The 12522-nt window shown below is 41.2% G+C and overlaps 2 protein-coding genes and 1 long non-coding RNA gene across 5 annotated transcripts; 2 read left to right on the forward strand and 1 right to left on the reverse strand.

The window, feature by feature from the left end:
* Window positions 1–446: 446 nt before the first annotated feature.
* LOC112937805 (uncharacterized) lies at window positions 447–1582 on the reverse strand. Its single transcript, XR_003240385.2, has 2 exons — window positions 1230–1582; window positions 447–684 (listed from the first exon to the last, which is right to left on the reverse strand). It is a non-coding gene; the product is annotated as an uncharacterized lncRNA (long non-coding RNA).
* On the forward strand, window positions 1467–6156 carry LOC4329645 (uncharacterized). 3 transcript variants are annotated; one of them, XM_015768223.3, is made up of 7 exons: window positions 1689–1868; window positions 2626–2777; window positions 3877–4087; window positions 4737–4875; window positions 5313–5344; window positions 5474–5560; window positions 5723–6156. In XM_015768223.3, exons 2-7 carry the CDS (start codon window positions 2635–2637, stop codon window positions 5945–5947), a joined length of 837 nt encoding a protein of 278 aa, XP_015623709.1. In that variant the 5' UTR covers window positions 1689–1868; window positions 2626–2634; the 3' UTR covers window positions 5948–6156. The 3 variants fall into 3 exon arrangements, with proteins under 3 accessions (XP_015623708.1, XP_015623709.1, XP_015623710.1); XM_015768224.3 differs by having other exon boundaries at window positions 2681–2777; XM_015768222.3 differs by lacking the exon at window positions 2626–2777 and having other exon boundaries at window positions 1467–1868.
* A 1546-nt stretch (window positions 6157–7702) lies between these two features.
* On the forward strand, window positions 7703–9836 carry LOC4329646 (RNA polymerase II transcriptional coactivator KIWI). The gene is made up of 4 exons (XM_015768217.3): window positions 7703–7872; window positions 7982–8087; window positions 9045–9067; window positions 9514–9836. Exons 1-4 carry the CDS (start codon window positions 7756–7758, stop codon window positions 9571–9573), a joined length of 306 nt encoding a protein of 101 aa, XP_015623703.1. The 5' UTR covers window positions 7703–7755; the 3' UTR covers window positions 9574–9836.
* The last annotated feature ends 2686 nt before the right edge of the window (window positions 9837–12522 follow it).

Raw genomic sequence — 12522 nt, forward strand, 5'->3', positions numbered from 1 at the left:
TTCAATATATAGATTAATGCTATACATTCATATATTCATTTATTCCAAATATATGTGATGCCTAGCTAAAATGTAGTATATAACTGACATACTAACACCTACTGCATGCCTATCAACTCAAGAAGGGCAAATACGTCATTTCACTCTACAGTTAACAGTCAACTACCAGTCAACGGATGGCAGTGGCATGAGAGGGAGCGAAAATTTGAACCAATGGCATATAAGTGAAGAGCTTATTTTCAGTGGCATCCAAGGGATCAGACAAATTTTCAGTGGCATATAAGGGATTCTCTCTTAAATTTTCATAGCAGTCTTCTATCTATGTTGTCTTTTTATAATTTAATAAACACCATGAGATTGTTTCATGCCGCAGAAAGCTTTCATTATGCTTATGTAATGAAAACATATTTCTGTTTTGAAATTAATCTGCATATGTGTTCAACAAATTTTCACTCAATGAATATTTGATATCTATTCACTTAACATAATTTGAAATTGATATATAGCATTTCCCATTTCAACGCATGGGCACCTTACTAGCATATGTAAATAGTGATAAATGAAAAGCTGAATTCTCAGTACTGGTTTCTGACCAGCTCAAGTTTGCGAGCTTGGGGGAAATTGCGACAGCCTTCGCCCTTCGTCCTTTCCCATTTGATTTGATCTTGCCAGGCTTCCTTTTACCTGCATCTTCTTGAAATTCATCAGACAACTTACATATGATTGCAAACATCACATATTTTAGTTGTGACAAGAACTACATTTAGTAAAGAAATGTATGTATTTAGGACAATCTAATATGCAAGTAAACTGGCTGTTGACACTGTAACTTCGCAAACAGGTCTACCACATTCCATTCGTAACACACGATGATCAAATTCAGCCTAGATATTAATAGCGTATCTTATTATTTTAGATTGAGAAGGCAGAACTAAATAGAGACGATATCTGATAAATGTTACTACTCCCTCCGTTTCATAATATAAGACTTTCTAACATTGCCCAGATGTTAATATAACACATTTATATGTTTAGATTCATTATCATCTAAATGAATATAAGCAATGCTAGAAAGCCTTGCATCGTGAAACGGAGGAAGTACTAAATAAGCATAGCAGTACAAACAGAGAGTTACATCATACGATAACTGATACTGCAGTGCATCCTTCTCCTTCCTAACTTTGTAAAAAAAATAGAGAGATATAGAAAGATAAATAATTGGAGCTGACCAACTTCGTCGCAATGAAAATAGCTCCACTTTTTATCAGATCCTCCTACACTCCTTTAATCTCTGGGAGTGCGCACGAGATGGGGAGCGCGCGAGGTTGAATGCGGAGGAAGGGGGCGCCGGCAGTGGAGGCATGGTGCGGCGAGGAGGATGGGGCGCGGCGATGTGGGGGCGGCGCGAGGTTGGATGCGGAGGAAGGGGACGCAACAACCGGGGATTGGGGGGCGCCGTTATTTTCTCGCTAACTGCGGGTCGCGATCCGGAGGAGGAGCGCGATGGGATCGCGCATTCCTCACCTACGGATTAAGTAGTAGAGAGTATTTTTTGAGAAATTTGTCAATGGATATGCATAGCAAAAAAAATCGAAAAAAGGTAAACCCTCTTATGCTTATCTTGGATGGGCCGCAGTGATGCCCGGATGGCCCAATATCTGGGCCCGAATACTTCTTCCAAAAGGCCCATTGGAGACGTCAGCCCAGCCACTCCGCCGGAATCTCCTCCACTTCTCCCGGAGCAGCGGAAACAACCCCGCCGCCGTCGTCGTCTCTCTGCTCGCCGCTTGCCTCCTCCTCCTCCTCGCCGGAAGCTCCAGCCCTCCTCCTCCTGCAGCAGCAGCGAGCAGCGCTTCCAGGCTTGATCGGTGAGTCCTCCGCCAGCCACCCGCGGCACCCTCCCTCAACCCCATGTTGTGATATGATGTTGCAGCCGCCGCGAGGCCGGTCTGTCTCTCGGCCGGCGAGCGGATTCTTGTTGTTCCAGGCGCGCGCGCGGCTTGTCCCGCTGTTTTGCCTAGCGATCTTTGGTCAGTGCAGTGCTGCTCGCCTCTGTAGGCTTGAGTGAGTCGGTGGCCGCACCGCGCACAACTTGTTTGATGATATGCTTGCATGCACAAGAGCATCTCCAATCAACAGATTCCCAAAAAGAGAACCATTCCCTATGTCCTCATTGGTCGTGCTTGCCTCTATAACCCGTTCTTTTTCTAATTAAGATGCAGTTTCAAGTTGCTCTAAAATATTAAATATATATATTTCTCAAGTTTGTAATAATTAAAACTTAATTAATTATACACTAATGGTTTTCTTGTTTTGTGTGCCCTTAAGTTCATCTTGGTTCGAACGGGGCCTATGTGTGTTTGGTTTAATTCTTCACTCCTTTCAATATAATTGTTTCAGATATGCTAATGGAGTAGTAATTGTGATTTGAATAAATTTGGGTTTTTCATGAAACCTTTGTACCATTAAAAAAATCCGTGGTTGTGTGCAAGTATGTGCGGTTTTCCGGAACTTTAACCACAAAAAATGGGGTTCTCTGCAATCTACTCTTCAAATTATTTATTCCGAGTGGCTATTTTTCTTATCTCTACATATTTGCTCTTCATGATGGTTTTCTTCCTCTAGCACATCACAATGAGAGGCTTTCTTATGCATCAACTCTTGGATTCGTCATCATCAGATGATGATGATGAACTCATTCTGGCAGCAGCACTCATAGCACAACATCAATATGACATTGACAATGCACCACGGCGCCGTGGTGGTTCTGTACGCAGGTTTGTGTTCAGGACATTTGTTTTATTCGCATTTGTTGTTGCTCGTTTCCATTGGTTCATTCTTCTTCTATTGGCAAGTTTAAAATGACTTGTTCTCTGCATACATGTATATAGATACCTTATAACATAGTACCAAAAATCACTGGTTCCACAAGCCTTCACAATGGCACACAACATAGCAACTTCCAATCACTCCTCTTGAACACATTTCACAGAAAATTGCAGGTTCTTAAACTTATCCCCTTTTTAAAAGGAAAAATTACATTCTCTAAACAAAAGCTAACAGCTCGTGCGAAAATCAAATTACGTATGACTGTATCCCAGAGCTAACAGATTGCAGGCATATTCTTTTTCACACCTATCAGCTAACGGCAAAAATCACATTTTCCTTCTGTGCTTCATGTGTTTTTCTACAAAGATTAACCATTGCTGCCAATGTTTTTCCACAAAGATCACATGCATATATTTCTTTTTCACGACGTATGAGAACAAATATATAGCAATCTGAAAGAATTGATCACTTGCCAATCTAAATGAATTCCCAAAAAATTGACTATAGGGAATTTGGTTTGGGTACCTGTTGGAGATGCTCTAAGAGGCTAACACTGGTTCATCTTCTGACTTTAGAAGTTAGTAGTTTGAAGTTGTCTTCATGAATGGAGGCCTATGCGATATCCATACGCAAATGGGACGAATTTTATAATCAGCTTGACTGCTTGAGCTTGTCTCAGGTCTTTAGCAGTCCTTTTTTGGTTGTGCTGCAGCCTACAGATAAGACAGGTGTTCTATTCAAACTTGTTTTCTACTAATATCAAGAACCTAAGTCCAATGCTTCAACAGATGCCCACTGGTCGGAGATGTTGAAAGTATTGATGTGTATATTATTTATAGATCAGTATGGTAGTGTGTCACTTTAGTATGAGCACTACATGGAATCTGTAGGACTGTTTTTTCTGGTGTTTTTATGTTTCCCTACTTAATTTGCTATGTTTTTGTAGAAATATGGGTGTTTTTTTTCCTTCAATGGTTGAGTACGTGAAAGGAATGTTGCTTTTCTAGTTAAAGAAACTGACTCCTGTCAGCCCATCTCATGTAACAGTTCCAAGATGAAAATAACTTGGGGTAAGAATGCTAAGACGAATAGGCAGCCCTCAGTGGCACCATCTAAGCCAGGCCTACCTTTTGGGGTGGACAGTGACAATGATGAGACAGAAAAGGAGGAAACAAGAGTGGTTACCACGGACTGTCCTGGAACAAAGCCATCTGATAATGCTGAGTCCCTCAAGCACCAGGGGAACAGGCTAGCTGAGGTATCTTTCTTTTCTTTTATTTTCTTTTATTTTCTTTTCTTTTCTTTTAATAATCAGCCAAGGTATCCTCTACTCTCCTTATCTATGTTACATGGACAAACTTATTTATTTACTTAATATTGAAGGACTCAAGTATTCATTGTTTTCACTGTCCCTACAACCAAACCAAGCTCTCTAGGTCATTAGTCAATATGTCATAGACTCATAGTTCATGGATATTATATTGGCAGTTATTGATGCCCTTTCATTTTAGAAACACATAGTAAAGCAAAAAAATGAACTGGGCCGTCCCAGGTATACACAAGATAGTCCTTGAAGCCTCATACCTTTTTCAATCCATATACTTTGGTTACTAGGATTCTATGAAGAAATACTCCTTTTCTTTGTAGAGAAATATGAAGAATAATGGATCTCCGTAGTCCATACTTCTATTCTTATAGAATATGCAATCAGTTATCTTGGATGCACAATTTACACTTGAAAGGGACAGCTGGCTGTATTTCATTTTTTACATCAAATTCCTTTTGACAGTATGTACTAGATTTTATTTGCAGTTGGGGCCTGCACCTGCAGGGTTACCTAACATTCAGCACACGCTAAACGATAATTTAAAAGGCAGATAATGGTTATCTTATTGTTATTGTTTTAGGAAGGGAAGTACCATGAAGCACTTGGTAAGTGGGAGGCTGCACTTACCTTGATGCCCAATAATGCAATACTTCATGAACAGAAAGCTCAGATTCTACTTGAGCTGGGAGATGCATGGCGTGCACTGACAGCAGCAACCAGTATGTATGCTCTTGTTCAGTTTACTTGCCCTTTTAAGGATTCTAATGATAACGACCTACTAGGATGCCATGAGTTGGGAACAGTACCATCCTTCCTAATTGGATTATCATTTTAGCACCGATTTGCGGTATCTAGGATTTACTCAATCCATGTTCTTTTTTCCCGTCAAAAGTGTGTTTTGGTGGTACTTTTAACAGGTCATTGCAAAATGCATAAAACATCTATAAATAGTAGGGCCTCAATCAAGAACAAAGAAGAATTACTGCATTCCATACATAAAAATGAAGAATAATTTTAATTTGTGAATGAATTACTGCGCAGTTGCCTATTTTGGTCACATGTGAAGTCTATATTAGTATATGATCCCAGCAGCATATTTGTGTCATTTCCATTTCTCCACTTCTGGTATATTAATTACTCTATGTCGGGTATGCAGGGGCAACAGAATTGGATCCATTATGGCCTGAGGTTAGTAGGCATCCCCAGGGCAGAAACACTACTCCTGGAGTATTACTTAATGCGTGAATCCTATCAGTTCTCAGCCCTTATATTTATCAGCGGCATGAATGAGATATGTTCATATATATTGACTTGCAGGGTTGGGTTACACTTGGCAGAGCACAGTTAAATTTTGGGGAGCCAGATTCAGCTATATTATCTTTTGACAAGGCGTTAGCAATCGAGGTATCCATTTTGCTTTGCAACCAACTGCCTGTTCTGATTACCATCCATGCATCCGTTAGCTGCGATATATATTTCTAAAACAACAAGCTATCATATATAAGTATCTTATTCCCCTCAAAAAAAATTATATAAGTATCTTACTTTTCCTATTTGTTTCCACAGCCTGACAACAATGAAGCAAAGTCTGATCGTGAAACTGCAGCACGTCTTGTTAAGAAACGAGGGCAGCTACATTCATCAGGTCTGAGTGCCAACAAAAGACGATTCACAGTTGGAGAGGATAGCGAAAAGGAGAAAGACGATTCACAGATGGAGGATGTAGAGAAGTGTAAAGAGGATGAAGAAAAGGAGAGAGATGATTCACAACTGGAGAATGTAGAGAAGTGATTTAAGTCAGATCGGGGCTCTCGGCCTAATTTGTTAGATCGAGGCATTGTCTGAAGTAGAAATTTCGTAGGAAAACTTTAAATTCCTACATTAAGACAGGTCTAGATGTATATATATGTAGACGGACAGAAACAATGAAAATGTGCTGATCCTCCAGTTTAATCCAGTTCTTTGGGTTTTGGGATAAAAATGTCATATGCATTGAGATATGGATGGAGACTCGATGTTTGCGTTTTATTGTGCTAATGACTAAATAGCTATATGTTACTCCTGTCTCAAAATTTATCATTTCTAGTTATGAATATGAAAAGGTGCTTAATCAGATTTATAGCTAAAAGTTATTATATTTTGAGACGGAGGTAGTACTAATTTGTGATAATTATTTGAGAGTACAAATGAATGAACTAACCATTATAAAGTTGAAAAATGGATTAAAAGCAGTTTTTAAGAAATTCAAAGTTCTGCACAAATCGAATGGTTTAGAAGTTTGGAAATTGTGCGCATTCATCCATAAGTAGAAAATAACAGGGGAGAGGGTAAAGTAAAGATGGACGGCTAGAATTACTGATTTTACTAGGGAGTGGGGGTCTGTTTGCCGCTTTCTATTACTGGTAGGGATGGAAATGTTCGGTCATTTTATTATTATTATCTTTTATTATTACAGAAATGGTAGTAAAATTTTGAACTTAGGTATTTATTGTCAACTTTAATGCAACGATGATAAAAAATAGAAAAACTAAATTTTAGAAACGGTAACAGGCGGTAGAGATATTATTATTATTATATTAAGAATAAATTTTAGATAACCGTAAATTTAATGACTAAAATATCAGCTTGCTACAACATTACTAATATATTTTATAGTTTGCTCCAAGTCCAAGAGCACCATAAGCTAGTGACACATAGAGCCCAGACGACTTGTTAGCATAGCACATTAGCACATACCCCCTCCGTTCCAAAAAGAGTTTAATCTTAGCTATGAATCTAGACATACATGTGTCCAGATTTGTAGTTAGGAGTTAGTTTTTTATGGGACGGAGCAGTACGTTGTAGCATCATGCCATGTCGGCAGAGGAATCCGCTAGGTCGACGTAATCGGGTCAAAACCCATTCTAGGTTACGGCAATGGTACTTTTGTCTTACACTCTACTCTTTTGAAGCTTGACGGGTTTTGACTTGGTGCACTGATTAAGTACGAGTGGCATTTCAATCGGATTAGATCATTACAAGGCGTCCAAATCAAAGTGGCGGACTTAGCAGTCTGCCGACACAGCGGTGTCGCTGCAATGCACAAGCCGACGTATCATGCTGACATGTCCCTCCGTCCCTCGCCTATGCTGGGTACCACCTCTATGACATGTGGGCCCCAAATGTCAGTAACATTGGGATGCCTTCAAAGTTATGGTTTTGTGATAATTTTCTCCGTTATCATTACATCAAACTGTTAGGTCGCTAATGTTGTAGCAAATAAATAATTTAGTGACTACATTTGCAGTTATCTGCAAATTACTATTATATTAATTTTATGAAAACAGTATCGGTAATGACCGGAAAATTTCCGTACCGTTTTCACCCTTAATTCCTTCCCGTTATGCTGAGGAGGATTACTGATACTGGGCCTAAAATGGCCTTGGACATCTTTTCCACACACTAAAATGGCCTGGAAGGCCCAACTGAACCATCACTAATTCAGTACTACTACTACTACTATTCTGATTTGGGAATTAAAACCTCCAATTTAGGTCGATTCCATTCGAACATTCCTCCTCCAAGACTCCACAAGTCCAGAGGGAGAAAGTGTGAGAAGAATGTGGCGGAAGGGGAACAAGCGGTTCGGCGGCGGCGGCGAGCCGGCGGCCAAGCGCCGTGCCGCCGGGGACGACGGGCCCTCCGAGAGCGCCGACGACGATATCGTCGTCGCCCAGGTGCTTCCCTAATCCCCGCACTCAAACCTCACTAAAACCCTAGCGCGGCGGGGATCTTCATTTTCATTTTTTTTTTTGGGGGGGGGGGGGGGGGTTGGTTTGGCCAGAGATATCGAAGAACAGGAGGGTGGCGGTGCGGACCTGGAACGGCAAGGTCGTCGTCGACATCCGCGAGTTCTACGAGAAGGACGGCAAGACCCTCCCCGGCCGCAAAGGTAATATCACAGTGAAATCTTCCTCTTCTCTGTCTTCCCGTTGGTTGGTCCCCTATGGATGTGAATAGCACGGGATTGGATTGGCCAAGATTCGTTAAATGTTGCTAGAGGCATGCCACCTCTAGCTTTTTGAGTAGATACTAGATAGTACCACACCATGTGTTCATGTCTTGTGAATGATGATGTTGAATTGTTGGTGTCCTGTTTGAACGAATGATTTACATGGGAGATAATCTAGGCTGCAAGAAAAAAAGGGTGAGGTTCGTTTCTTGAACTAAATGCGGGACGCTGGTGAGACGAGCGGCTTCGTTAGCTTAGATACCCCATGCCCGCTGGCCTTTAGGACCGTGTATGATTATCGGCGAAATGGTTGCTTTCCATTTTTGTGTTTGTCGACATAATGATTCCTTAATGTATTGTGTTCGAAGTTCGAAGCTTGAGCTGGTGGTCATTTGCAAGTATAAATGAACGTGAAAGTCTGAAGAACCCATCACTGATTCACAATTTTAGGTAGAAAATTGTTGAGGGAGAATTTACCCTGTTCAATTGCATATGCCCTCAACAATATGGGTTTCTCTCATCTCATCACCTGTAATTTGAGACCATCTACTTTGGGGGGTTATCGATAATACTCCTATTCACAGTCACCCAAGTTGATAGCTATGAATGAGTTTTAGTCTGGTATTAGATTCCAAAGAGTGTAATGATAAGTTTGCAAACAAATATTCCGGGGCTTTCATATGCTTTTTCTAAGCCCAGAACATGGGTTCCAATTCTAAAATTGATTCCATATGGTAGATAACACAGATGGCATGGTATAACATAAAAGTGTGGATGCATAGTAAAAAACAGTGGTTGTGTAATTTAATTCCATATCTCCAGCACCAGCGGTAATGTGCTCAAGATAAGCAATAGTTTCCCTGATTACTAATATTGTGCCTTTTCCCTTCTTTTCAGGTATACAGCTCCCGATGGATCAGGTCAGTGTTTTTATTTGTCCTATACACGCTCACGAAACTTGATTCCCTTAAAAGATACTCCTATATCATTATCTGTTTGAATGCTGCATTGTGGATAGCAAGTACCGCTTATGAAAAATTTCCTAACAAGCTTCACATGCTTAGATATCCTGAACTCATCAGGAGATAGTGCTATGCAAGATTGGTGAGAACTACCTATCTAATTTACGAGAATGATCTCAAGTATATTATATGCCAGATATGATATGCATACTGTTAAATTCTGGCCTCTAGCTGCACTGAAACACAAATAACTTATACCTGTAACAATTCTTATTGCTAGCCATAACTTTTTACATCGCAATCTAGTTCATAACTACTGTGGTAACCATTGTGATCTTGGTTACTGTACTAGCAAGTTATCAGTTCCTCCCAATAAACACTCACCTTCTTTTTAACATGTGCAGTGGAAGATACTGAGGGACAATATCAAAGCTATAGATGAGGCCATCAAGGAGAATGCGTGATCGGAGCCCATTCTCTTGTGATGCAAGTAGACTAAGCCTACGTCTGTCTTTTATGACTCCGAGGAATATTGCACTTTTGGTATGGTAATCTTCATTACCCTGTCTAGTAATATCAAGTAATGTTTTAGTTTGGTCATGCGCGGAAAATGTGGCCTTGTCTGGTATTGTGCCAAAGAAGCAGCTATGTGCCTAATGTGCTCTCCTCATTTTGTACGTTGGGTAAGGAGGTCCATCTGTTAATGGTTGGTTGGTTTCTGCGTGTACTTATGTTTTACTTTAAATCTCTAATGCCGCTTTGTATTTGCTTGTGAAATTTTGCCATGTCGGTGGGAATTTCACTATTTTTAGTGGAATGCGTCAGGTTCGAACGGGCCTTGAAGAAGGTAATGCGTAAGGTGATATTCAGACTGCATAGCCTAGCCTAGTGTGTGGACACGCTCAAAGCCCTAACCAACCTTTTTTTTCCAGTGGCTTCCTTTCCATTTGTGAAGAGGATACAAATGACTAAATTATTTGTTATACTATTAATATACTCGTACATTATTACGGAACATATATCTATATTATTAGAGATGGCCTACAAGAGTAACCGAGGATAAAATATTGGATTTGACTGTTATTTACCCAGAGTATAGGGACGTGTTGAGCTACGGGAGAAGGAGAGGGGAATCTATTAATGCATCTTTATTTATAATAGCATAGGCATTTGTCCACTCGCTTCCCCACCCTCGTTGCACGGAGCACGCTCCATACACCCTACTCTCTCTGCCAAAAAAAAAACTCAGTATTTAGATGGGACATAATTTAGTATAATAAATCTAGACATATCTAATACTTCATTCGTTGTCATTCGTTTTACAATGTAAGACTTTCTAGTAGATATTAATGAATCTAGATATATATATGTGTTTAAATTCATTAATATATATATATATATATATATATATATATATATATATATATATATATATATATATATATATATATATATATATATATATATATATATATATATATATATATATATATATATATATATATATATGTGTGTGTGTGTGTTTAAATTCATTAATATCTATATATATGTGGACAATGCTAGAAAGTCTTACATTGTGAAACAAATGGATTGCTTAAATGAGATATAATATAGTACAATAAATCTGGACAGGATTATATCACATCCAAGTACTAGATTGGGACCATCCTTCCTGTAAACACCTATAGAAAAATAACTAAGATATAGCTTATCTAATAAGCAGCTGGATGGTAATCACTCAACTTTTGACTTCGAATTCATTTTTGGATTCTGTAACTACAACTTATAACCTAGATAAAAAAAAAGCTAGTTTATTTGGGGGAGTTTCTGATTCTATGAGAAGTTACCACTGCTAAAAATTCTTCTAAACAAAACCTAGGTAACGTGTTTTCTCACTGTCTAACCTCGAAAACCTCTGGAAAATAGAAAAACATAATGAGTAAGAGCCCCTTTGATTAATAGGATTTAAATCCTATAGACTTTTTCCCCTAAATTTTCCTTTGATTTATACAAAATAATATATAGGAAAATTACCAAAAGATATGACCTGTAAACTTACCTTTATTTTTCCTATAACACCATCAGAAGAGCTCATATTATCGTTTCAAGTATTTTTTTTATATGTTTTATTCTATCATGCGAATCAGATAGAGCCTAAAATATAAGGAATAAGTTCACCGGAGGTCCCTCAACTTAACAGCGAGATTTTTTAAGGTCCCTTAACCACAAAATCAGAAATGTGTACCCTTAAACTATACAAAACCGTTCAAAAGAGGTCCCAAGGCAGTATAGAGGCCTGATTTCACTGATGTGGCATCCTAGTCAGCAAAACTAGTTAAAATAAATATGTGGGGCCCACATGTAAGTGAGAGAAAATGATGTGTGCCCCACATATCTCCTTTCTTTTCTTTTTCTCCTCTCCTCTCTTCTCTCGAGCGACATAGGGGGAAAGAGGCGGCTGGCGCGACGGGGCGGTGGGAGAGGAGGCGGCCGGCCCGACGGCGACCTCGGTGGTGGAAAGGAACCGCACATGGCGCACCGGCGGGGGAGAGGAGCGGCGTGACGGCGAGCTCGGCGGCGAAGAGGAGCCGCGTTGTGGCGCACCGGCGGGGGAGAGGAGCAGCCCGCGGTGTGGCAGCGGGGGCGGCAACGGGCTCGGCGACGGGCACAGACAAGCGAGGGATGTGGCCGGCAGTGGCTGCTGTCGCCACTCCTTTCCTTCGCCGCCGCGCCGCGCCGTTCCTTTCCCCCATGAGCTGCTTCTCTCTGTTGCGAGCTCGCCGTCGCGCCGACTGCATCCGCTCCTCCTCTCTCGTCGCCTCCGTCGTGCCGGCCGACCGCCTCCTCTCCCGTCACCACCGTCGCGTCGGTGGCCTCTCTCCCCCTCCCCCGTCGCCACTCGCCCCGTCGCGCCGGCGGAGCTCGCCATAGTGCCAACCGCCTCCTCTCCCGTCGCCACCGTCGCGTCGGTGGCCTCTCTCCCCCTCTCCCGCCACCGGCCTTCTCTCCCCCATATGCTCGCCCACCGCCGCTCGCCCCTCCGCGTCCCCTGCTTCGCCCACGCCTGGAGCTGTCGCTCGCCTACCGCTTGCCGCCACAGCCTCGCTCACTCACCGACACCGCCGCTCCGCCTGCCTCCTCCCGCGCGAGAGAAGAAGAGACAAAAAGCGGGACCCACGTCATTTTATCGCTTACATGTGGGCCCCACATATTTATTTTAGTTATTTTTGCTGACTAGGATGCCACGTCAGCGAAACCATGCTGTTATACTGCCTTGGGACCTCTTTTAAACGGTTTTGTATAGTTTATGGGTACACATTCTTGGTTTTGTGGTTAAGGGACCACAAAAAATCTCGTTGTTAAGTTGAGGGACCTCCAGTGAACTTATTCCAAAATATAATTCCCCACTGTCA

The sequence above is a fragment of the Oryza sativa genome, chromosome 2, assembly GCF_034140825.1.
Source record: "Oryza sativa Japonica Group chromosome 2, ASM3414082v1".
NCBI classification, from domain to species: Eukaryota; Viridiplantae; Streptophyta; class Magnoliopsida; order Poales; family Poaceae; genus Oryza; species Oryza sativa.

Excerpts from the sequence above, each read along its gene's own strand:
- LOC4329645 (XM_015768222.3), top strand. The coding sequence starts at position 1,639 with ATGCCCGGATGGCCCAATATCTGGGCCCGAATACTTCTTCCAAAAGGC. Across the intron at positions 4,088-4,736 it reads AGGGGAACAGGCTAGCTGAG|GAAGGGAAGTACCATGAAGC; the intron begins GTATCTTTCTTT and ends TTATTGTTTTAG. Across the intron at positions 4,876-5,312 it reads TGCACTGACAGCAGCAACCA|GGGCAACAGAATTGGATCCA; the intron begins GTATGTATGCTC and ends TCGGGTATGCAG.
- LOC4329646 (XM_015768217.3), top strand. The coding sequence starts at position 7,756 with ATGTGGCGGAAGGGGAACAAGCGGTTCGGCGGCGGCGGCGAGCCGGCG. Across the intron at positions 7,873-7,981 it reads ACGATATCGTCGTCGCCCAG|ATATCGAAGAACAGGAGGGT; the intron begins GTGCTTCCCTAA and ends GTTTGGCCAGAG. Across the intron at positions 9,068-9,513 it reads TACAGCTCCCGATGGATCAG|TGGAAGATACTGAGGGACAA; the intron begins GTCAGTGTTTTT and ends TAACATGTGCAG.